The following is a 25,403-nucleotide window of genomic DNA, read 5'->3' on the forward strand; positions in this document are numbered from 1 at the left end:
TATGTTGGTTCAATATCTTTATGAGATAGATAAGTGTTTCATAGCATTTGATAATTGGAGTAGGCTAGTAGCTATCAATACTGGTATCCATTACTATTGCCCAGTGGAGAATTGAAGACGTTATCCTATCACATGTGGAGATTGTAACCACTTGGTGAGTCAGATTATTATAACATTCCCTATTCATATTATGGATGAAGTCATAACTCTACTCAAGCCTTGGACAAATTCCAAAGACTCTTGGGCTGAGAAATTCTGGAGTTCTTATTTTGCACTCTCTTTGAATCATTTCGATGAGTTACAAAAAGGGAATGCAGCTTGCCATTCGTGTTTAGTGTGCTACTAAGTGGCAATGTAGTTTGGCACTAACAGGAAATGGATTCATCATGAGTTGTGGGAGTTTTAGATGAGTGAAACATGAGGATGGAGCAGATATTGAACTCTTACATCATCCTCAAGCAATTGTTAAGTTTTTCTATTTCCTCATGGATGTTTTGAGATGAGAGCTCTCCAAGTAAGAGCGAGCAGACTGCGAGGGGATTTCGTTCTAATCTCAGCATGATCATGTTCCTATCTAGTCTAGGGCTCCATCTTATGACTATAGGTTCAAGGTGGACTTAGATCTAGAACTTTTAGCTGTATGTGGATCATGCTAGATGATGAGAGTCTCTTAGTGCAAGATATCTTCCATAGTTGGGACCATGTCAGCAGGGAATGCTTCCGTGACAGAGGGAGCAGCTAGAGGGTCCGCCTTAGTTGACTTCTGAGGACCTTGATCATATTGATTTCAAAGGGAGTGACAATGTCAAGATGGTTTCTCTTGTGATTGGTAAATTGTAGCAATCAAAGGATTGTTATTCATTAGATAGAATCCCATGTATGTAGGTTGGAAGGCCTTTATGCAAACACCTAGGTCATGATATTCCTAGATAGATATACTCTGTAAGCTTGACATTCACCAAGAGTGATGCAGACTTCATTCACCAAGAGTGATGCAGACTTCAACCTTGTATTTCATGACAGGTCAAAGCATGTGGAAATAAAATATCACTATATTAGAGATATGGTGCAATGGAATGCTATTCAGTTGAGGTATGCTAACGCTGAAGAACAGATGACCAGTATTATCACCAAGACTCTTGGCAAAATGAACTTTGTGCATTTTTTAGACAAGCTTAGAGTTGAAGAGAATGAAGACCATGCCAAGAGGGAGACTCAGCATCAGTGATTCCTTGAGATCTACTATAATGCATTCTTCTCTGTGAGGGAATAGTTTGAGGTGCAATCACTTGTTAATGTATTCTTCTCTATGAGGGAGAAGTTTGAGGTGCAATCCCTTATATACATTTTTCACTAACATGGAGAAATTTGAGGTATCAGCCCTTGTAATGCATTTGTGTTTAGAACAGGGAAATTTGAAGTATCAGCCCATGTAATGCATTTGCCTTTAGAATAGGAAAATTTGAGGTGATAGCCCTTGCTCCACTCTCTGGGAGCAGCCATGGTGCATATCATGAGAGAGAATCCATGACTTTGCACTTGTATTTATTCCCCCTCTAGGAGTAGCCATGCTCAACGTCATGATGAGATTATGATGAGTGACTCTATAATGGGCACTTGCTTTCCAACCTCTAGGAGTAGCTACAGTAGATTTCATGTAAGGGACTCCATCACTTAACACTTGTGTTTATTCACCCTCTAGGAGTGGCCATGGTGATGAATGACAACGTTATGAGTACTTGTGTTCATCGTATTTCCATTCATGGAAGAAGCCATGATGGACCCACCCTCTAGGAGAAGCTATGGTGGAGGTCATGAGAGAGACTCCATGATTGAACACTTGTATTGACTCACCCTTTGGGAGTAGCCATGTTGATTCCACCCTCTCAAGTAGCCATGTTAGATATCACTACATAACTCAAAAATTGAGAAAGGATTCCTCCCTAGCTAAGAGGGAGTATTGATGTCATGGTCAAAGTCCTTCAAGGTGACATCAACAACATAAAGGTTGTGATCATTATTGTGATATAAAAATTATTTTGATTATAAAATAATTATATTTATTGAGACAATATATATATATATATATATATATATATATATATATATTTTAATTATATAATCAATTAATATATAATTAACTATATAAGATAATTATTTTAATAATATAATATAATTATTGCATTATAATTAATTGGGCCATGTTGGAAGAGTGGTAACCCTTGGTGAAGGGGAATTGCCAGTAGATATGAAGGAAGAGTAATTTTTCCTTTCTTGGCAATGAAAATTCAACACATATATGGTTTGTAAAAACATGTCCCATAATCTCTTTTTTAGGAAGTCTCTCACTTCTTTGTTCAATATCAAATATTTCAATCATTTTTCAGTAGCAAAGCAAAGGCTTTTCTATGAGATTTTTGTTGAATTTTTTTATATAGAATTTTTGTGGCCTTTTTCCCTAAAAAGTTTTGTGAGAAATTTCTTTACAAGAATAATTGATGAAAAATAGAGCATAATTTCTCTTGTTTGTTGCTGATTTTAGTAGGAAAATATGGGTGCTTCTCTTAAAAACAAAATCAGAAGCATTTAAAGAATTTCAAAAGTTTAAAGCATCAGGGTAGAGAAAGAGTCTACTTGTTCAATAATCAATCTTGGGTCTAATGATAAAGGTGAATTATGTTCAAATGAATTCATTAACTTTTGTGCTACAACAAAATTGAATATCGGTTAACAACAATCTATATAATCCATAATAAAATGGAGCAGTTGAGAAGGAACCGTGCAATAACAAAGACCACCCACTATATGTTGGAAAGCAGAAGTGTTAACAAGAAATTTCAGTTTGAGCCAATTTACACTACAATCTATCTTCTCAACAAGTCCCTGTTGTAGGCAATGAAAGATTAGACCCTAGAAAAAGCTTGGTCTAGGACGAAACCAAACTAGACTTAAAATATCAAAATTTAACACTGATCTATAGGCTGATTGATCTTTACACTGATTGTTTGACAAATTGACATTCAAAAAGGATGTTCTAGATGATTAAAAAGTCAGTCTTTTTCAGCTCTCTTCTAAGCTCAATATTATAGATCTAGATGTTCATCTTCTACTAGCTTCAACAAAACAGGGGATGATTTTGATCATAAGCCTCATTCTAAGCATATGGAATATCCTAGGTAGGTACTAATGCCAGAAGATATCTTTCAAGAGAATCTAGTAAGCATCTCTACCACTAGGTAACACAAGTGTTACATCCCAATTTTTGGCTTCATTCAAAGTTGAGTGATTGGTTAAATTAGTTATTCGTTATGGTTCATACCAAAATGAAGTATTGGTTATTCATTATGATTTCATGGGAAAATGGAGTATTGGTTAATTGTTATGATGATATATGAATTGGAAATGGATGGCAAATATGATCATATGCTATGATAATTTCGACTTCGTAAAATGTTGAGCAATATGTTGTTACCATAATAAATTTTCACTTGCAGGAACATGACGAAAGGGGGGAAGCATTGCTAGAGAAGGGAATTGGGTAAGGGGACCCAATCCACCAGTGAGCCAACATGTATGAGTTCTAATTACCATGGCTAAGGAAAAACGGGTAACCAGTTAAATTATAGATGTATCATATAGAGAAAAATCACTAAACATTAACTAAACTAAGAACAAATGTGTTACCTTTAGAATTTGAGACATTTTTGGAGCCTTCTAATGTGTAAACCATGTTTTAATATACCAACACCATGATACCTAAATACTTATACATCACATACCTGTATATGTGTGTGTGTGTGTGCATAAACCAATTAAAATATATAAAAAGAGATGTATATGCCTACTTTGAAATTGATGTATACATAAGAACATATGAATGAGGATTACGCATGTATATGTGTACGTGTACGCATATATATACGCATAGGTAGATACCATGATGTCCATACATTAAATCATTAGGAGGCCGAAGACATTATTATTATTATGTTATATCTTGAGCAACCACCTTGCTTATTTCTTCATCGAACTCTTGTGTCACTATAGTGGCCAAGTTTAATATTATAATACATCAATGACTCCTTGTTTCTTTATAACTCTCGTCACCACCTTTCTATTAAATCTGTAACTCCGATCACCATATTGATCTGACTATTCAAATTGCACAGATGTTATCATTCAAAAAATGCCTTAGGAAGGCCAAAGATTTACATTGCTCCTTCTAGGCATGATCGATGTCCCTTCTTGAAATGATTGTGTTAACTAATCTTAGCTAAGTCTACTTACATATTCAATACCTTGTTTGGGCGCCAATGATGAGAAAGCATTATGGGCCAACCTAGATATGGTCATGTCCCTTCAAGGGACATGTCCTTTGGGTATGGTATTTATGTAGGGTGTGGTTGTCGTCAAAGGACACACAAAGAACATCAAGTCTACTCTTTTAAGCAAGTCTACCCTATTCGAACACTTCTAGAAATAAAAGATTTCAGAGTAATAATTTCATTATTGACATCTCTTATACAAGTCTGAATAAAGATATTTCAGTTTGCTCAAAGAGAATTTGCAAAGAATTTACATGATATCAAAGCTCTGGTAGCCGAACATAGGCTCTGCAAATTAAACAATCAGACTTAATATATCTAGCATCATTCTTCTATCTTCAATGGCATACACAATCAGCCCCGAGAACAGGTTTGACGAGAAAGAACACTTCGATGCTTGAAAATTCAGAATCAAGATGATTCTTGAAGAAAATGATGTAAAATAGTATGTTGATTTAGCATCCAAACAATCTACTATCGAACCTAATAAAACTTTCTGGAGTAAAAGAAACAGGAAAGCCTACAAATCATATTAGATGTTGTGAAAAATGAAATAGTACCCATGCTAATGAAACATCAAACATCATTTAATATGATGAATGCATTATTAAATGCATATGAGGTTAATAATGCAACTAGAGTCCTCAAACTAAAAAGGTAATTAAATCATATACAGATAAAGAAGGAAAAATCGATGAATTCTTACTTCCTAAGGGTTGTCAGCATAAGAGATGAACTTGCAAGTATATTTACCATAATTGATGACAAGGAACTAACGCTGATGGCTATAGATGGATTACCAGATTCATGGGAAATGTTTGAACCAGGAGTAAGTGCTAGAGACAATCTTCCTCACTTCAATAGACTTAAGGGAGATTGTTTTCAGGAAGAATCTAGAAAACTTAAGAAAGAAGGAAAATTGATAACTGAAGATGAAGAACTTCATGTTCTCAACACAAATTCCTATAGAGGTAAGAAGAAGCACTTCAACAAGAAAAAGGGTAATCAAAAGAATGACAAACCTAAGAAAGATCTATCCAAAATAAAATGCTTCAAATGCAAAAAATTTGAACGCTATAGATCTCATTACCCTGAGAATTCTAAGCAACAAGTAAACTATACAAACATTACTAGGAAAGAAGATAACTATGACCCTGATAATCATCTATTGTATTCAACACTATCAAATGAAGTCTCAAGTAAGGCATGAGTGATTGATAGTAGATCATCTCGACATATTATAGGATACAAAGAAGCACTAGACTCTATAGCAGAAGAAGTTGATGGAAAAGTCACCATCGGTGACAATTCAACACATTATGTCAAAGGAATTGGAAATTGCACCCTAAAACTAAAGTCAGGTAATGTTCTATTTCTCAAAGGAGTACTCTATGTACCAAGAATAAAAAGGAACCTAATCTCTATTACAGCACTTGAAGATGATGGACATAACGTTGCATTCATGGACAGTAAAGTATTGACCTAGTCTAAGAACTCTTCATTTAAGAAATCAAAGTTGATTGGTCAAAGAAAGGGATAATTGTATGAATTAAATACAGAACCTAGTCAATCTATGCAAGCCTTAATTCATCAAGATGTTGATATAAACAAAATATGGCACAGAATGTTAGGTCATCTAAATTTCAAAACCTTATGAACTATGGAAAAGATGGTAACTGGTTTGCCAAAGTTGAATAAAGATCACTCAAGCATATGCAAAGGATGTGCTCTGGGTAAAAACACCAAAAGTCCATTTCAAGATGGCATTAGAAAAACTATCAATGTTTTGGAATTAATCCACTCATATTTATGTGGACCTATGTATGTTCCTTCTCTTGGAAGATTCTGGTACTATATACTTTTTTAAGATGACTTCTCTAGAAAAACTTGGATTTACTTCTTGAAATGTAAAAAACAGAAGAAATCCTTAAGAGATTTAAAGAATTTAAAATTTTAACTGAAAAAGAATTTAAAACTTTAACTGAAAACTTATCAGGACATTAAATTAAAACTCTTAGGACTAATAATGGAGGGGAATATACCTCAAATTTGTTTCAAGAGTTTTATAAAGAAACGAGAATTAAGAGGGAGTATCTCGTTGCTTATAACCCACAACAAAACAAGCTAGCAAAAAGGAAGAATAGAACAATTATAGAAGCTACAAGAGCTATGATATTTGATCTAAATCTACAATATTATCTTTGGGCACAAGCCTCTTGTACTATTGTCTATATTCAAAATAGAAGTCCTCACTCCTACCTTAGAGATAGAACTCCTGAAGAAGTCTTTAGTAAGGTTAAACCAAAAATAAGTCATCTTAGGACTTTTGGGTGCCCAGTATATATACATGTTCCAAAAGAAAAGAGAACTAAGTTAGAACCCTCTAGGACAAAAGGTATTTTTGTTTTCTATAGTGAAACATCTAAAGTATATAGGATTTTCATACCTGGTCAGAAAAATATTGAACTTAGTAGGGATGTAATATTTAAAGAAGATTTAGCATTCAAAAGAGCCCTAAGTTCTGGAGATCCTTCTCCCTTACCTAATTCTGAAGAAAATACTAAATCTGAGATTCAGAGGGAGAACATTGAAGAAATTGAAGATGAAATTCAAAATCTCAATCTTGAAGAAACTCAAAATTCAAACAAAAGACCACTTTGGGCCATTAAGACAGTAGAAGATGCACAAGACTTTGCTGCACAATCTCGAACCTCCAAAGAAAGCAAAAGACCCAAAAGATTTTCTAGTTATGCAGCAAACATGAGTGATTTGTCTAAATTGGAACCAACCAATGTTTCAAATGCTATTAAACATACAGCTTGGAAGGATGCTATGACGGAAGAATACCAATCCATGATGAAGAATGATGTTTGGAAAATTATTCAAAGACCTAAAGGAAAATCTCTTGTTTCTTCCAAGTGGAAATTTAAAATCAAGCATGCTGCTAATGGTAGCATTGAAAAATATAAAGCCAGATTCATAGCCATAGGATTCTCTCAGAAAGAGGGGATTGATTATGAAGAAACCTTTGCTCTTGTTGCCAAATACACCTTTGTAAGAGCAGTCCTAGCTATTGCAGCATCGAAGGGATGGAAAGTACATCAAATGGATATAAAAACAACATTTTTGAATGGAAAGATTATAGAAAAGGTATATTTGGAGCCATCTGAAGGATTTGAAACTCATAACCCTAAAATTTTTGTTTGCAAGCTCAAGAAAGCTCTTTGTGGGCTTAAACTGGCTCCAAAGGCATGGTATGAAAGAATTGATAAGTATCTCACCGGCTTAGGATTCTCCAAGAATGAAGCTGATCCAAATCTATATTATAAAAGGGATAAAGATGATATGGTAATTTTGATACTATATGTTGATGATTTACTAATAACAAGTGATGATCATCTCATAGATCAATGCAAGAAAGATCTAATCAGAGAATTTGAGATGAATGATTTAGGACTCCTTCATTACTTCCTAGGATTGGAAGTATGGCAGAATTCTGATAGCATCATACTTAATCTAGCAAAGTATACATTAGACATCTTGAAGCAATTTGGAATGTAGAACTGCAAACCTATGTCTTCTCTCATGGAGACTAATCTACATAAACTTAAAGAAGCAGTAGCAGAATCACCTTCCATAGATTCTACTCTTTATAGACAAATGATTGGGTCCCTTATGTACTTGGTAATACAAGACCTGCTATTTGCTATGTTGTTAATGCATTAAGCAAGGTTGCATGGGTACTCGTACCCACACCCCTGGTACTCGTACCCACTGAGTACCCACGTACCCAAGTACCGGGTACACGTATCCCACGTACCGGGTACTCGGTGGAGAGCATCATAGCTAAGGACCTTGATTAAGATTCTGATTTTGGTTTTTTATTTTTGTATTAGCTTGTTGTTTATCAAACTTAATTCAATACCAAATCGGTTTGAAACTTTGATACTCATTAACAATAAACTTTATCACTGTTCAAGTCATATGTTTATCATTTGCAATATGTCATTGTTATATGATTTAGGATCCTCTTGTTCATGTTTAAAGTCTGCCTTCTTTATTATGCATCTAAGAATTTATCATGTACTATTATTTCAAGCATATAGCAAATCTGAAACTGAAAACAATACATTACATTTGCAAACTTTATCACTGTTCTTGTTTTGAAAAACCATTGTCATGACTCATAATTTCAGAGTTTTTATAAATATAAAGGTATAATTTTTAAATAAGTTTGACATACCCAAGTACCTCCGTCCCCTATTATGAAAAATACTTTAAACATTAAACATTCAGCAATAGCATATATATATATTTCAAATTTCTTGTTTTGAATGCTCAATGTCATGACTCATGACATATATTTTGATTTTTATATTTTCTATAAAATATTAATAATATAGAAAAAATAGGCATACACACGTACCCCCGTCCCCTATTTTGAAAAATATGCGTACCCGTACCCGTTCCCGTACCCGTCCTCGTTCCCATACCCATGTACCCGTGCAACCTTGGCATTAAGTCAGTTAATGTGTGAGTCAAAAGAGAATCACCTAGTTGTAGTCAAACACATCATGACATACTTATAAGGCACTCAACCTTGGGCTCAAGTATGAGAAAGTTCAATTGGACCTACACGGATACACAGACTCAGATTGGGCTAGAAGTGTTACTCACAAGAAAAGCACTTCAAGATGTTGTATCAATTTAGGTTTAACAATGATATCATGGATATGTAGAAAGCCATCTTCAGTAGCACAAAGTTCCATAGAAGCTGAATACATTGCAGCAACGATGGCCTCTCAAGAAGCAGTTTGGCTTAGAAAGTTACTTGTGGGATTATTTGGTCAAGCCATGAATCCGACGATTATTCATTGTGATTATCAAATCAATCAAGCTTTCTATGAATCTAGCTTTTCATTAAAAGTCCAAGCATATTGAAATTCCTTACCATTATGTAAGAGATATGGTAGATAGGAATACTGTAAAATTAGAATACATTTGAACTGCAGATCAGACAGCAGATATTCTTGTTGTATATATGCTTCTAGATTCGATTGTGTTAAGGTTTTTCCCATCCATGTTTCGACCATCAGGATGAAGAGCAAGAGAAGCAAAACAAAGTAGGTTGCAGATAATGGCTGACCCAAAAGATAAAGGGAGCAGGCAAGAAAGATAGCACACACCTTGAGGTTGAAGAAAGAAAACAAAATAAAATAAAAATAAGAAACAAGAAAAGTTAGACAAAAGGACAAGAGGCCAAAAGGGAACAAACCCAAGGACAAAGCCAAAGAATAATTAGTAACCAAAAAGCAACAGTTGAATAAACAGGCGAATAATTGCAAATCAACAAGTGAAGAAATAAAAATAAAAGAACATTTAAAATAAGATAAAACCAAAGAGTGAGCCTCAAAAATTATATATGGAGGAAATATAACAAGAATATAATAGAAAAATCAAATAAGCCTAAGCAAAAGATGCGAAAAGGTCAAAAAAGATGATAAATACAAGCTTATATATATATGTATGTATGTATGTATGTATAAGATAAAAACCAAGAGCCCACCTAGAAATTATATATTGACGAGATATAACCGAAATATAATAGAAATAATCATATACACATAAGCAAAAGACGAGAAAAGGACCAACATGATAATTACATGCTTGCTTATATATATATATAAACAAACTAACCAAATAAAAATAAAAATAAAAATGTGTGAGTTTGATACTAAGTGCGTGTGTGTGTTAATATTGTGAGCAGATATTCTTACCAAACCTCTCTCAAGTGAAGATAGATCACTTCAAGAAAAGACTTGGTATGGTTGAATTGTAATTCATTTGTATTCTTTAAATTATTATTTAAATAATTTTTATTGTCAAGCTATTGACTGTTATGGGCTCCACCATTTGTATTCATTATCTACGAGATGACGATCTCTGAGATAATGAACACTTGTATAAAAGTCATTATGAGAGATGACGATCTCTTAGATAATGTGCTAAAAAATAGAGATCTACTATCAGATCTAGATGAGTTCAAGATCACATTATGATGAAGACATTGTTATGCCTATGAGTCACAATTTGGATAAAGGAAAAAATTTATTATTCTCTGGAGTTTATCTCGTGTTCTAGTAGATCTTAGCTCAATTTCAAGTTGTGATATAGGAATGCCAGTACCTATGAGTCACAACTTGGATAAATGAAGAATTTAATTATTCTTCAAATATTATCCTGTATATTGTATTCTTTGCAATACTGTTATCACTAGTATCAGTGATATGTCATATCACAAATATAGCAATATGACATAGTATCATGTGTTTGATGATACCACATGCTAAGAAAACTCAAATAGATATAGAGTATCATTCTATGCTTATTCATCGTAATTAACGATACTAGATATGTTATCTCTCAGTATGATTATCAAGTTAAGAGGGAGAGTTAAATCCATAACTCTGATCACCATACTAGTCTGACTGTGCAGATCGCACATACCTTATCATTCACAAAATGCCTTATGAAGGCCTAAGATTTATATTGCTCCTTCTAGGCATGATCGGCATCCCTTCTTAAAATGATTGTGTTAACCTTAACTAATCTTAGTTAAGTCTACTTACATATTCAATACCTTGTTTGGGCGCTGATTATGAGAAAGCATTATGGGCCGACCTAGATAGGGTCACGTCCTTCAAGGGACATGCCCTTGGGTATGGTATTTATGTAGGGTGTGGTTGTAGTTAAAGGACAAACAAAGAACATCAAGTCTGCTCCTTTAAGCAAGTCTGCCCTATTCAAACACTTCCATAAATAAAAGAGTTCAGAATAATAATTTCATTATGGACATCTCTTATACAGATCTGAATAAAGATAATCTTCAGCAAGCATTGGAGAAGGTATTATTTCAGTTTGCTCACACGGAATTTGCAGAAACTTTACACTTTCTTCTTACTCTTTCTCATAACCTAGCATGCAAGGGAAGCAAGTTTATATCGATGGTTTCCACTGCCAAAGTGATGGATTTTTTTATATTTACTAGGCGCCATAATTCTGCAAAACGCAATCCTTTCCACAGCCGTGTTTAGCTCTGCCAAGTATAACCTTCTCAATGTTGTATATCTTTGTACCTATTTCTAATCACTTCTTTTTAGCGCATTAGCAAGTGCATGATCGCAGTATGATCTGAAGATTTATACCATCATATCACAGTTGCGTTGACTACAAGCCAATTCATTTCTTAGTTTACTTTCTTACAAGAATCACTATCAAAGCTAGTGGCAGATTCATTGTGGGTGTAAGCCACACAATGTCATAAAGCCAATTAGGGGCTGTTCATTATAAGATCTGTCTTTTTTCTGCAAGTGCAAAGAACCATATAACGCAACATCCTCTACCTTAAGGAGGTGGTGATCGTTGCAGGTCATGCATTTCTTTTTAATGTTCTTTTGTCCAATTAGCTATAAGAGGTTCTGATTTTCTCAAATGGAAGAGAAGGAAAGTCTTTAGTCTAGCTCTGGAAGAATTATCATTTATTTACTCATGTTTGGCTATCGAATATCAAGTTATAAACAAAATTTTAGTATCTTATCCAAACTTATTTTTAAATAAAAGAATCCAAACAGTGCAAGCTTATATTGAGGCATCTTCCATATGTCTCTAAGAGAAGGGGTAACACTCTCCAGAAGAACCAGTAAATAATTTACAAATAGGAAAAAAAAATTGTAAAGCCATAGGCCTGGGTAGAATGCATTGGCTATGAACATATAATGTTTCAGCACTCTTATGAAAGTCAAGTACTATGAATCTTTTCAAAAGCCATAGGCCCAGGTCGTGCAAAATGCATTGTTTGTGAATATATAATGTAAGAAAATACCCCCAAACATTCATCAAGGAAGACCAACATGGTTGAGATCTAAATCACAAGGTTCGAGTTTGAGTTCAGGTTCGACAACTATTAAATCCAGATGAAGTTCAGCAAGGGTGAAAAATTCGGCAAAAAAATTGACATTATATTTGCCTTCTATAACTTTAATATTTACAAGAATACAAATAATATATCAATAAGAATTTCACAAGAGTTTAATATTTATAATCTTAGTTACCGGATTCGCCTGGAAAAGGCCGGATCCGGGCTCGGGTCCGATTCGAATCCGGATCCACGTATGGATCCGTGAGGATCCGGGTAGGATTCGTAATCCTGCCTGTGGATCCGTAAGGATCCGCGGCCCGCGGATCCTTACGGATCCACAGGCAGGATTACGAATCCTACCCGGATCCTTGAGGATCCACGCGCGGATCTGCGTGAATCCGCGGCAATGACAGGAGGAGTATGCAAAAACGTGGGCCCATTATCATTTTTTAATGTTTTTTTTTTGCCCTAAAGGCCCTAAACCCTAAAAACGACCCTCTAAATCACAATGCAAGTTCATTTGCTCTCTATTTTGCTCTCTATTTTGCTCTCTCATTTTGCTCTCTCATACTTGCTAGTTTGAAGTGAAGTGCTTGGATTCGAAGGAGATCAGCTTCAAATACCTTGCAAGAAGTGTTTAAGGTATGCATTTCAACCATATTTTTGAATTCTTTCATAGATTATTGATTTATTTTTAGTTTTCCAAATTTTCAAGTTTTTGTGCAAGTGTGAAGCATGGTTTTCTTTCACTTTTTCTAGATTGCAAGAATAGAACAATGAGTAGTCAAGGCTCAGTGGGTGTGGGTGGGGGTGGGGCTGCATCACCAAGCTTCAAAATTGATAAGGGGTCTCCTTTATGGAGACACACAACAAGAGTTGCACAATGTCCTGGGGGTGGGGCATACATATGGAAATGTAATTTTTGCAACATACAACATAGAAGCTCCTATTCCCGAGTGAAACTACATTTTTTGGGCCCTGCGGGTGAAGGAATTCACATGTGTCAAGGTAGTGATAAGAAGGGATTACCAGCTGCACAAATAGCAGCATTAGCAAAAGAGCAAGATGATGCTGATAGAGCAGTTGCAAAAGCAAAACATGGTGCTTCCCAAAAAACAAATATACCAACACCATCATTTGATCAAACAAACACAAGAACACATCCTTTTTTGCCTATGCCAACTACAAATGATGAAGATGAAGACCCATCTCCACTCACCCGCAAGAGAGGCCCACTAGATAGGGCATTCCAAATTGAAAAGAGAGACATTGTTGATCACAAAATTGGACGTTGTTTAATTGCAAATGGTGTTTCATTTAATTTTGCTAGATCACCTTATTTTAGGGAGATGGTGGAAGCAATAAATGATGCACCCCATGGTTACAAACTGCCTGGTTATGAGAAGTTGCGCACTACCATATTACATGATGAGAGGAAAAATGTAGAGGCTCAACTTCAACCAATAAGAGATTTTTGGGTTCAATCGGGTGTGTCTATTATTTCGGATGGTTGGAAAGATTGTAGAAACCGTCCATTGATCAATGTTATTGCTGTATGCCCTAAGGGGGCAATGTTCTTGAAGGCAATTGATTGTGAAGGGCAAGTGAAAGATGCAGAATTTATTTCACGCATTCTCATTGATGCCATAGAGTCAGTGGGTCCTGATAATGTTGTTCAAGTGGTCACGGACAATGCAAAAGTTTGCAGGGCTGCAGGGATAATTGTAGAGTCTAGATATGATCATATCTTTTGGACACCATGCACCGTCCACTCTCTCAATTTAGTGATGAAAGCAATTGGCACCGAAATAGATTGGGTGAAAAGGATATATGAGGAAGCTGAAGAGATTCAAATGTTTGTGACAAATCACCACATGTCACAAGCAATTTTCAGGAGTTTCTCGGACTTGGAGTTATTGAAGGTAAATTTTTATATTTAATATATAATTGAATATTATTGGATTCCACAATTATTAATTTTTGTTGTTGTTTACATTAACATGTTTTAATTTTTAAATGTTTTACTAACTTGAGTTTAACATGTTCTTAGGTTGCTGAAACCCGCTTTGCCTCTCACACAATCGTCTTAAGACGACTTGTGAAGGTAAAAGAAGCATTGAAGCATATGGTCATTAGCCCCCAATGGGGAATTTGGAAGAATTCCAATACAGCAAGGGCTTTAAATGTGAGAAGAATGATACTAGATGAGGATTGGTGGGGTCTTGTGAGTTATGTGTTGGAAATCACCGATCCAATAATGGCAATGCTTCGCTTCGCAGATAGTGATGAGCCATGCCTTGGGGATATTTATGATTCCATGGATAGTATGCTGGAAAAAATTAAAATGGTAAAGTTTACGCTCTTTTACAACAATTTTTTATTTGAGAGATATCTAGATTCTAAAGTTTAAATTGACATATTCACTAATTATAATTATTATTCATATTTCATATCTTAGGTCATACAGAGGAGGGAGAATGATCCTGAGGACACCCTTTACAAGAAGGTGGAAAAAATTGTTCATCATCGATGGAACAAGATGACCACACCTTTGCACCTCCTTGCATATGCTCTATCCCCGAGGTACTGTAGTTCTTATCAAATGTTTGTGCTTATTTTATCCAATGTTTGTGCTATTGATATTTGATAGTGTTCAATTGTCTTTTGTTATCCCCAGGTACTATAGTGCAGATGTACTTCGCCTTCCAGGTAGAGTGCCACCATTTAGAGATGCAGAGGTTGCAGATGGGTATAAGAGGGCACTAGCTAAGATATTCCAAGATCCAGAGATTGGGGCAATTGTGAGGAGTGAATTTGCTGCTTTCAACTCAGGTGAGGATTTCGACCCTATTGCCATAGCAGACCAAAGCAGGATGGGTGCCATCAAATGGTGGTACCTTCATGGGCAAGCCTTCACATACCTCCAACCTCTTGCCATAAAGGTCCTATCCCAAGTAAGTTTGTAAAATTAAGCTTAAGGTTAACATTCTCAATTCCTTGAATTTATTATTTAATTTATTTATCTTGATTGTTGTATTGATAATTTTTAATTTCTCTTTAGGTTGCCAGCTCTTCTGCCGCTGAGCGGAATTGGAGTACTTACTCCTTTATCCACTCAATCAAACGCAACCGGTTGGCTCCAAAAAAATCAAAAGACCTTGTGTTCATTCACAACAATTTGCGCTTGTTGTCACGGAAGGATCCTAAGTACAAGAAGGGGCCCGAAAAGCTTTGGGATGTAGCACCCGAGACTCCTGATTTAGATATGACCATCCGAGATCTTGCTAGATCCACTTTGATTGATGTGGATGATGAGGAGGAGGATTATGAGTTAACAATCCCCTCTACTACTAGTGGTTTGCGTTCCTCTACTAATACAGATGCAGCACTTGCAGCTTACCAGTACCCCTCTGATGCGGATTTTCTTGAAAATCCATTTGATGATTAAATTAAAAACTTTAGTGTTGACTCTTGACTCTTTTATGAGTAAATCATGTTATAAACTTTAAGTTTAATGATCTATATTTTGAATGTTACAAGCTTTCACTTTCAGTAATTCAATGTGAATGTGTTGATTTTCTTTATAATCGTGAAAATAGATTAATTATCAATGTCATTGATCAAGTATACTAGATTCATACTATGAAATGATTTAGTTTTAGAATTATGTATATTTCTCTTATTTTTTAGTATATATAATGCATATATATATATATATATATATATATATATATATATATATATATATATATATATATATATATATATATATATATATATATATATATATATATATATATATATATATATATATATATATGCACGAATCCTCCACGAATCATAATTGGGAAAAAAAAAAAATCCCGAATCCACGGATCCGATTCACGTGCCCAAATCGGATTCGTGTCACGAATCGGCAACTAAGTTTATAATAAATAAACCATAATAAACACTTAATTTAAAAGAATGCATAATTTATAAATACTAAAATGATATCTTATTAAATTAAGTGAAGTATAATTTATTTAAAAATATTCATACATTTTTTAAGTTTAAAAAAAACCAATTAAGAAATTTATTTCTTAAATATTATATATTATTAATTTAATATCTAAATCAAATACACCAAAATAATACATCAAAAGAAATAAAAAGCATTAATGATAAAGCTATTATAATTGCACTGCTAAGATTTAATAAAAATCACTAAAATTTAATAATAGTATTTGATTTTTTTATAAAATCTATTACAAAAATTAAAACAAAAAAAATATCCTTTAAAACTTTATAAAGCAACACACATCGTGATAAAATTTCTGAACAAAAAACTTGGTAAAAACATAAACTAAAAATAAAAACAATTCACTATTAATACGTGGGATGAAGCAGCGGTCAATTCAGCAAGAAAGTTGCTGCCATAATGTGCACGTATCAATTTACAAGTTGACGAATGTGTGGCTCACTTGTGAAACTCATTCCTTTGATGTTGCAAACTAAATAACAAAAAAGAAATGAAGAATTGGCTGCAAAAGAAATTCGCCCTAGATTCAAGTTTCATGACGGAACAAGCTCTCTTTTCAGCCATCTTGATTCACAGACTTATGCTCTGTTGAAACCAGTGGAATAAAAAACCTAAACAAAAATGAGTTTGACAAAATACTCAACAAAAATACTGGTTGATTTTGCCATGCAAATTTGAGGCGCATTTTTTATGAACTACCACATTAAAATGTTCGTTGAATTTTGAACTTCAAGACAGAAATCTAGCGAACCTTGTTACACAGGTCGAGATGAAGGGTGTGTATTACTATCCATTGAACCATGGGTATATCCCTACACAATAAGAGAAACAACAATCAGTAACAAATAAGCAAGTAATAAAAGAGTTTTAAACCGAGTCAGCTCATGACAGTCCATTGTATAAGTCTTGTTGTCTAGTCAAGCAATGGGTTGATACTCAGTGGCTAGACAATGGTGTCGCAAGCCTAATCCCAGAGTAGGAAGGACCTTTCTCAAAAGAGGTTGGGTGGGGATACTTAAGGGTCTGTGGTTGGGAGGTTAAGTCCCTAACAATGCTTCTCCTCTCCACTAGATGCCAAGGCTTGCACAAAACAAAGATATGATCTGCATTCAAATATTTTCTAGTAATGGGTATTTTACTTTTATGAATTTGCAATTTCAAGTTCAAGATATGTTAGATGGTTAATATTGTTTAATCAATTATTTTCGTTCAGCTATTCTATTATAGCCGTTGATGCTCTTCCATCTAAATATGTAAAGTAGTTGTAAAATTGTTTTCATGTGACTATGAAAGGTAACGTAATTTAATTAGCAGAAAATTATCTCTCTTTCCATTAGATAGTGGTTAGTTATGATGGCAGTTACATTTATTACATTGTTGGTTAAATGCTCTTTCAATTGCTAGTTAATGTAATTCAATTAGTTTGTTATGACAATTAATCTCTGTCATCGGCAGATTTTGTATTTTGTAGCAGACTTGGTTATGCCATCGGAGATTTTGTATTCTATAGCCAACTGGGTTATGCCATTGGAGATTGTATATTTGGTAGCCCACGAGTAGATTAGGATTGTTTTGTAGCCGACGGACCCCTTCAGGAAGGTTCAGTGGAAAGTATTTATTCCCTGTTTGGGTTCATTGTAAATCATATTATTGCATCCTATCTTATCTAGTGCTCTGTATGTATCCTATTGGCATATGCGAATAAAGGAGTACTATAGTTGTGGTTCTTATTCATTGTTTGTGTGCATTACTTAATCTATGTGGTAAACATTTGGCACCATTCTCGATGGACCTGGAACAAAGGCTAGAATGAAATCTGATGCCAAATCAGCGAAATAAAAACAAGAACAAGCTGAAGGACAAGGATGAAATTTGCACAGCTCAAGGTAATTTAATTTTGGCACAGCAGGCAGAGCACCAAAGGAGATTCCAGAAGATTGCCGATGGAAATAGGAGCGCGGAGGAATTATTGGAGGAAACTCAACAACAGGTGGCATTGGTGGAAGAAGCACGAGAGGAGTTTTTGAATTTGGGTTTGCCAAGGGAAGAGAATTCAGATAGAAGAGCATCAACTCGCACGGCTCGGAGTGCTGAGGGAGCACGAGCGTGGAGTGAACTCTTCGTCCCGGATACACTTCCACAGGAGACAACTTCAGAAGATCCTTCTTCACCAAGATTCACAGCTGTTGAGACTGCCAGTGTGGAAGTGCAGACCGTCGGTGTGGGAGAGCAGATCGCCAGTGTGGGAGTGCAGACCGCCAGTGTGGGAGAGCTGATCACTAGTGTGGGAGTGCAGACTGACAGTGTGGGAGTGCAGATCGTCGGTGCGGGAGTACAGATCACCGGTGCGGGAGCACAGACTGCCGATGTGGGAGTGCAAAGCCACAGTGTTGTAGTGAACAGCACCAATGTTGCAATAACAAACAACGCTCATGTACAAAATCCAGGAGTGATGGCGGGACCAAAAGAAAAGCTACCAAAGTTCAATGGTGATGGTACAGCCGATCCCATTCGACACTGTAAAACATGTGAAACAATCTGGAGGGAAAATGGCATAACTGATGAAGACGACTGGATAAGGCAATTTTCGGCAACCCTAAAGGGAGTGGCAATTGATTGGTTTACTAGTACAGATCCACAAAAGCTAAACAGTAGTAATAACATTAAAAATGAATTTCTTGCAGAATTTTAATTGTTGCGCGATGATAATGAAATTGTTGGCGAGATCTTCAATACTTAGCAGGGGAAGAATGAAACTGTCTGCGTGTACGCCAGGAAATTAAAAGACTTGATAAACAAAATGGAAAATAAGCCGTTGGACGGACTTCAAACAAGATGGTTTGTGGAAGGTCTACGCCCAAAGTTGCAGAAGAAAATGAAAATCGTGCCACCGTCGTGATACACAAAAGCTTATAATAGAGCACTAAAATTGGAAAGCGAGCAGAAGACGAAGAAGAAGAAGAAAACTAGCTCATCTGATTCTGATGACGATGAGCCTTCCGGAGAAGATAGCAGCGACCATGAAGGCAGTAGCAAGAAGGTCCGCGCCCTACAGAAGGACATGATCCGCATGATGAAGGAGTTTAAAAATATGCAGAAGGAGACAAAAGGCAGTGAGCTGTGGTGCACAAAGTGTAAGACCGACGGTCATACTAAAGGATCCTGTCCAAAGAACCAATTTTGCGACATTTGTTAGATCATGGGCCATTCGACAAAGGAATGCCCCTTTAACATGAAAACCAGAGGATCTCCGCAAGTGCTTCTTATGCAAGAGGCTTCCTCGACGAGTAGTAGCGGGAACACCAACAGTGTAGGTGCCACATCGGGAGGATACAGGAATAATAGCAGAGGGCAATGCGAACAATAACAATAACAATGGTAGCCAAAGTCGAATCCAGTATGATGTTAACGGACGGTCGATCATTCAATGCCGAGCATGTAACTTGTGGGGGCACTTTGCCCGAGAATGTCCAACTGCAAATACACCCAAATTATTATGCAGATGGTGCAAACCTAGCGACCATGACGATGCCAAATGTCCAAAATCGAGAGTAAACTTGATCACTGTTGGGACAGATGAAGAAGAGGTTTTGGCGATTACGTGGAGGCAAGCAAAAGAGTACCCGGACCAAGTGGAGGAAAAGAGGAAATTTGGAGAAGCGCAGGCAAAGTTGGAAATGCATTGCAGGCGGAAACATCTCAATTGAAGGACACCACCGGCACTTCGGCAAGAAACTCCGCAGAACAAAACATTGTACATCAAATTTTGCAAACGGAGATACCTGTCAAGATAAATGATTTGCTTCTTACAATGCCCCAGCTCCGTTCCGCTCTCACAAATATTGCACCAGCTCCGAGGATGCCAGGAGAACAAGGTAGAGGGAAAGAAAGTGATGCAGAGGAGAAGACCAAATGTTGCTAGCCTTCACATCCGGCCGGCATCTGGCGGTTGTCGAGATGGGGATCCTCCGACATGTTCTCACAGACACAATAGTCGACGATGGGTCTGGCGTAAATGTCTTACCCAAGGAGACCTAGAAGAAGTTGGGGAAGCCAACATTCTGGCCCCCTACATTTCAGTTGCTCACAGCGAACCAGCACAGCATTAAACCTCTGGGCATTCTGATGGCACAGCCGATAATGATTGGCACACAACCGTTCCTACTGGACTTTGTTGTGATCCCGTTAAAGAGATACGATGCCATCCTTGGCCACGAATGGCTTATTCAAGCCAGAGTCAGACATGACTGGAAGAAGAACACCTTGTCACTCGAAAGTAAAGGCCTACGCTTTGTCATCGATTTGCACACCCAAATGGTCGGGGAAGAAGCCTTGTTATCAGATTCTGAAGAAGAGGGGGATGAAGGTAGACAACGTATGGAACCGGATCAAGAGGGAGTCCTACGGTTGGAAGGAGGATCAACAGATGACGATTTGGATTCGGTCAACGATCTTTACCACTGGCAAATAGAGGACTACAAACTATTCCAGAGCTGCAATGTACTAACAATTGAGGAAGGTCCGAGGGTAGATGAATTTCCAAAAGAGTTCACTAAGGTAAACGAGGGGGGTGCACCGTTGGATGCTAGACTCGCTCATACATTTAGTGAGGGGGAGACAATTAAGCATAATGAAGCCACAGTGCAAACAATGAATTTGGGGGATGAGGCAGAGCCGAAGAACATTCTGGTAGGAGATAATTGGGATCTGGTACTCAAAGCGGCAGCATTCAAGATATTCTTGGCATACAAAGATGTATTCGCATGGACATATAAGGACCTCAAGGGAGTACCGCTGGAGTTGTGTGTGCACCGCATCTCGCCAATCGAAGGACCAATACCTATACGGAAGCGACCCTATAGGATGAACATGAACTACGCAACACAGGTTACGGAGGAAATCAACATGATGTTGGAGGCCGAAATTATTTTCAAGGTACAAACAAGCGAATGGGAGTCGCCTATAGTTATCTCACTGAAGAAAGACACCACACAGATCCGGATATACATGGATTTTCGATGCCTCAATGCAATCACGATCAAGGATACCTTCCCAATTCCATTCACAAACAGCATTCTGGAGGTCGCTGGACATGAAATTTACTCCTTTATGGACGGGTTCTCCAAATACAATCAGATCTCTATAGCAGAGGACAAATTGAAGACAATATTTGTCATCGAAGATGGAGTCTATGCATACAACTGGATGCCATTAGGCTTGTGCAATGCGTCGGCCACCTTTCAATGGATTATACTGCATATCTTCGACAGGATGTCCGTGGGAAACTTCAAAGTGTTCCTACACGATTGGTCGGTATTCAACGCGGAGAACAGACACCTAGCAACACTTGGTGAATGCATGGAGAGATATCATAGGGTGCGGCTAGCGTTGAACCTCAAAAAGTGCAGATTCATGGTTCAGCAGGGAAGACTGCTCGGACACATTCTCTGTAAGGAAGGATTAAAGACTAACCCCAACAAAGTGAGAGTCATTCTCGAAATGCAACCATCCACTAATGTGACGGAGGTAAAGTCTTTTCTCGAACATATATGCTATTACAGGAGATTTATCAAAAATTTTGCCAAGGTGTCATACTCGCTAGACAGATTAACCTGCAAGGGAGAATCATTCAGATGGCAAAGAGCAGGATGAGGCGTTTGAAGGGTTGAAAGTACAGCTGGTTACTGCACCCATCTTGGCATATCCGGACTAGAATAAGGAGCTTCATGTGCATGTTGACGCCTCAAATTGTGCGATTGGAGCAACCCTAGCGCAAACGAGCAGCCATGGATTAGATCACCCGATATACTTTGTCAGTCGATTGTTATCAAAAGCGAAGCAGAACTACAGTACAATCGAACGAGAAGCGTTGGAAATGGTCTACGCTGTGCAAAAATTCCGTCATTACTTGCTCGCTATGCCATTTGTGTTCTATGTTGATCACCAGCTCTATTGTACATGATTAATAAACCGGTCATCCAAGGAAGGATCAGCAGATGGCTACTTCTGTTGCAAGAGTTTACTTTCAAAATCATTGTCTGGCCGAGGAAGAAACATGTCAACGCCGACCACCTGTTGCAGATCAAAACAAGGGAATCGACAAAGGGGGTGAATGATGACTTTCCTAACGCACAACTGTTCCAGATCGCAATACTACCAGAATGGTACAGGAGTATTCGAGAATACCTGTCAACAGGACAGTTTCCTAGTGAGATGCCAACAAATGAAAGGTGCAAGTTGATAATCAGGAGCTATACTTTCTAGTTGATCAACGGATTGCTCTACAAAATGGGGCCGGATCACATTCTTCGATGGCGTTTATTAGAGGAGGAGATACCGCGGGTGTTAAAAGAAGCACATGAGGGTCCTGCGGGAGGACACATGGGACCAGACACCACTGCGCGGAAGATATTGCTCGCAGGACTCTGGTGGCCAACAATGTACAACGATGCGCAGGAATGGGAGACTATTTTCTACTTGGCTGGGCCGCGGATTGTTTTGTTCACCAGAGTTAACAAATTCACACTTTCCTGTGGACTCTCTTTTCTACGCGTGGAGACCATAGGGAAGTCTGAGTCGCCTTGATTTGTGCCCGAGCTTTGAACCTGTGGCCTATAGCTGGTGGAATGTTGAAGAACTCAGAGAGAAAAGGTAGAAACGGAGAAGCTTTTGATTTGTGGCCCAACTGGTTGTAGGCGTGAGATTGGAAAGGGGTATGAGAAGCTTCTCATTTTTGGCTGGGATTTGGACCTGGCACGTCTGTGAAGTTGTGGGATTGGATTTGTAGCTGGGAGCTGTATGGATTTTTGCTTTTGCAAAGGATTTTCCGCCTTGGATCGATTGGAGGCAAACAAGCATCTGGAGATCTCATGTGGGTTGGTTTTTCCGCATGTAGGGCTCCCTCAGATGTTTTTCTCTCTGCGAGTAGGGTTTTTGCAAGATCTTTTGAGGATCTTGGGCAACGCCAATGTGAAGCCATCAACAAAAAACTTCAACTGTAGCTCTATTCCTTTCTTGTGAGGTCTTTCTCATTTCCACAAGTTGTTGTATCTTTCCGCGTAGACCTATTAAGTCTTTTTCAGCGGGTCAACGATCCTCTGTTCCGCGGGCTTTGGAGGACACTTTCGCCCAGCTCCATTGTTTATCACAGCTTCTCTCTGTAACAAAGTGCTTGCGCGGGTTGCTTGTTTCAAGGGGTTGTGTTACCTGTGTTACGGAGCCGGCGTGTCTTGTGGGGGTCCCACGGCTTTACCTTCATCTCCACGAAAGCCTTCTATTTCCTTCAGATTGAAGCCCTCCCACGGCTAGTTCTTTTTTCTCTCACGAGGGAGCCATATACTATATAAGGAGAGATAAGCCATATTGCATGGAATCAGCAGGCTAACGGAAGCAGTGGAAGAGTCAACTGGCGGCAAATATGGAAAAGAATGCAAGGGTTTTGGCATCTGGGATCTGAGCTGCAGGGTCGTCGGGTTCCAGTAGCAAGAAACAGAAAGTCAAGGACGAACTCACTCATCTCACCGTCTTGTTTGAGGGTCTTAATGGCAGTGAATGTCGGAAATGGTGGCAGGAGACCCCAAAGGTAGACCAGATTAAGCAGATTTTGATACAGGCACAGGTACATTGGGCCATCCAGCTTCCAATTTTCTCCTACCGATTATTTGAATCAATTTTGCAAACTATGATAAAGGCATATAATCGTTACAGCAGAACAAGTACATTTATGTACAAAAAGCATCAGATGACAGTGTCCTTTAAACATAGGGATTTCACTAGGGTTTTTGGCATCCTTGGCCCCAGTGGTAAGAAGGTGGAAATTAAGAATCACAAGCTCTCTTAGGAACGGAAGGAACATTGGATATGGCTAGTGGGCCGTGATCTTTCAGCCAAGGAGATGGATTCAGTGGTTAAGGGGTCGAAATGCAGAGGGCTCCATAGAGATTTCATTCGGGAGGGTCACTGGAGGTGCATTATGGATGTGATCAAGAGTAGGTTGACGGGTGCAACTCGGGCTTCAGATATTGCATTGCCGCAGGTTGTATTCATGAATGGCATCATGCAGGGTACGGTGTATGATTGGGCTTTGGTCCTGGCCGATAGGATGGAGGAATTCATGATGCTTCAACACCACACATTCTTTATGCCACATCATGCAATTGGTCTATTTCTTGAGGCAGCCATTCATCAGATACCCATGGATGATTTTGAGGTGCCACATCAGGCGAAGTTGGCACAAGGAGAAGAAGGTATTTCGAGGATTGCAGGCGGCTCATGGGGATATTGACAGTGGATGGGAGGAGATCTTGGAGAGCAGCGGGGCGGAGTACGAGGAAGAGAGTACTTCCACGGAGGTTGGCAGCAAACCCGCAAAATGTGAGCACACATTTTTCACCCCACCATAGTTGTCAACTTCGGCACACTTGTCCGCTCCCATGTCACACATTCTTCCTTTTGGTCAGCGTCATGCACCAGTCGTGATGACCCCGCCGGCGGTAGCAGATGTCCCCTGGATAGTACCAGAGGGTGTCCCACCGGCGACAGCTGTTGTTACACTACCGACCACTCCAAGTGCTACTTTCTCTGCGGCCATAGTAGATGTTCTAGTTGCACCAATGGAGCCAGTCTCGCAGAGGGTAGAGTTGCCAGCACCGGAGCCTAAGCCTCAAGTTTGCTTGGATGTGATTGACTGTGATGCAATCGTCACCGTTTCGTCTTCATTGTTAGCATCTACCGAGCTAGTACAGACAATCCAGTCAACCCAACCAGCACAACAGGAGGAGAGCATGGAGCCCGCATAGTCAAAACAGCCAGAGGTGATGGATAGAGCTAGTGCTTTCTTGAGACAGCAGTTCCGACTCATCCCTACCGAGGTTGGTCCGTCCATCCAATCCCCCAGGCACATAGGAGTATCAGCTACCGTACCAAAGCCTCAGGAGGTGGGGGTGCCATAGGCCAAGGTTGCGCCGAGAGCAGAGGAGGCCGCACCAGATGTGGGCATGGTCCCCGTAGATGAGGCCAGTAAATTTGTAAACAAGTTTAAAATGCATAAAAAGTCTGTAGATAGTAAAAATCATGTATAATAATTCGAGACCTTTCCAACGAGCTATAACACATAGGTGTACCTGATCAACTGAAACCA

General features: G+C 38.1%; 2 protein-coding genes across 3 annotated transcripts in view; one reads left to right on the forward strand and one right to left on the reverse strand.

The window, feature by feature from the left end:
• LOC149572182 (L-arabinokinase-like) overlaps nt 1-25,403 on the reverse strand; it is a 307,470-nt gene that overhangs the window by 81,222 nt on the left and 200,845 nt on the right. The gene's annotated exons all lie outside the window — the stretch shown is intronic.
• On the forward strand, nt 14,352-15,598 carry LOC149572183 (uncharacterized). The gene is made up of 3 exons (XM_089813446.1): nt 14,352-14,590; nt 14,702-14,826; nt 14,921-15,598. Exons 1-3 carry the CDS (start codon nt 14,369-14,371, stop codon nt 15,207-15,209), a joined length of 636 nt encoding a protein of 211 aa, XP_089669572.1. The 5' UTR covers nt 14,352-14,368; the 3' UTR covers nt 15,210-15,598.

This window comes from Cupressus sempervirens, chromosome 2 (genome assembly GCF_028749045.1).
Source record: "Cupressus sempervirens isolate cs-2001-9-10 chromosome 2, ASM2874904v1, whole genome shotgun sequence".
Classification (NCBI taxonomy): domain Eukaryota; kingdom Viridiplantae; phylum Streptophyta; class Pinopsida; order Cupressales; family Cupressaceae; genus Cupressus; species Cupressus sempervirens.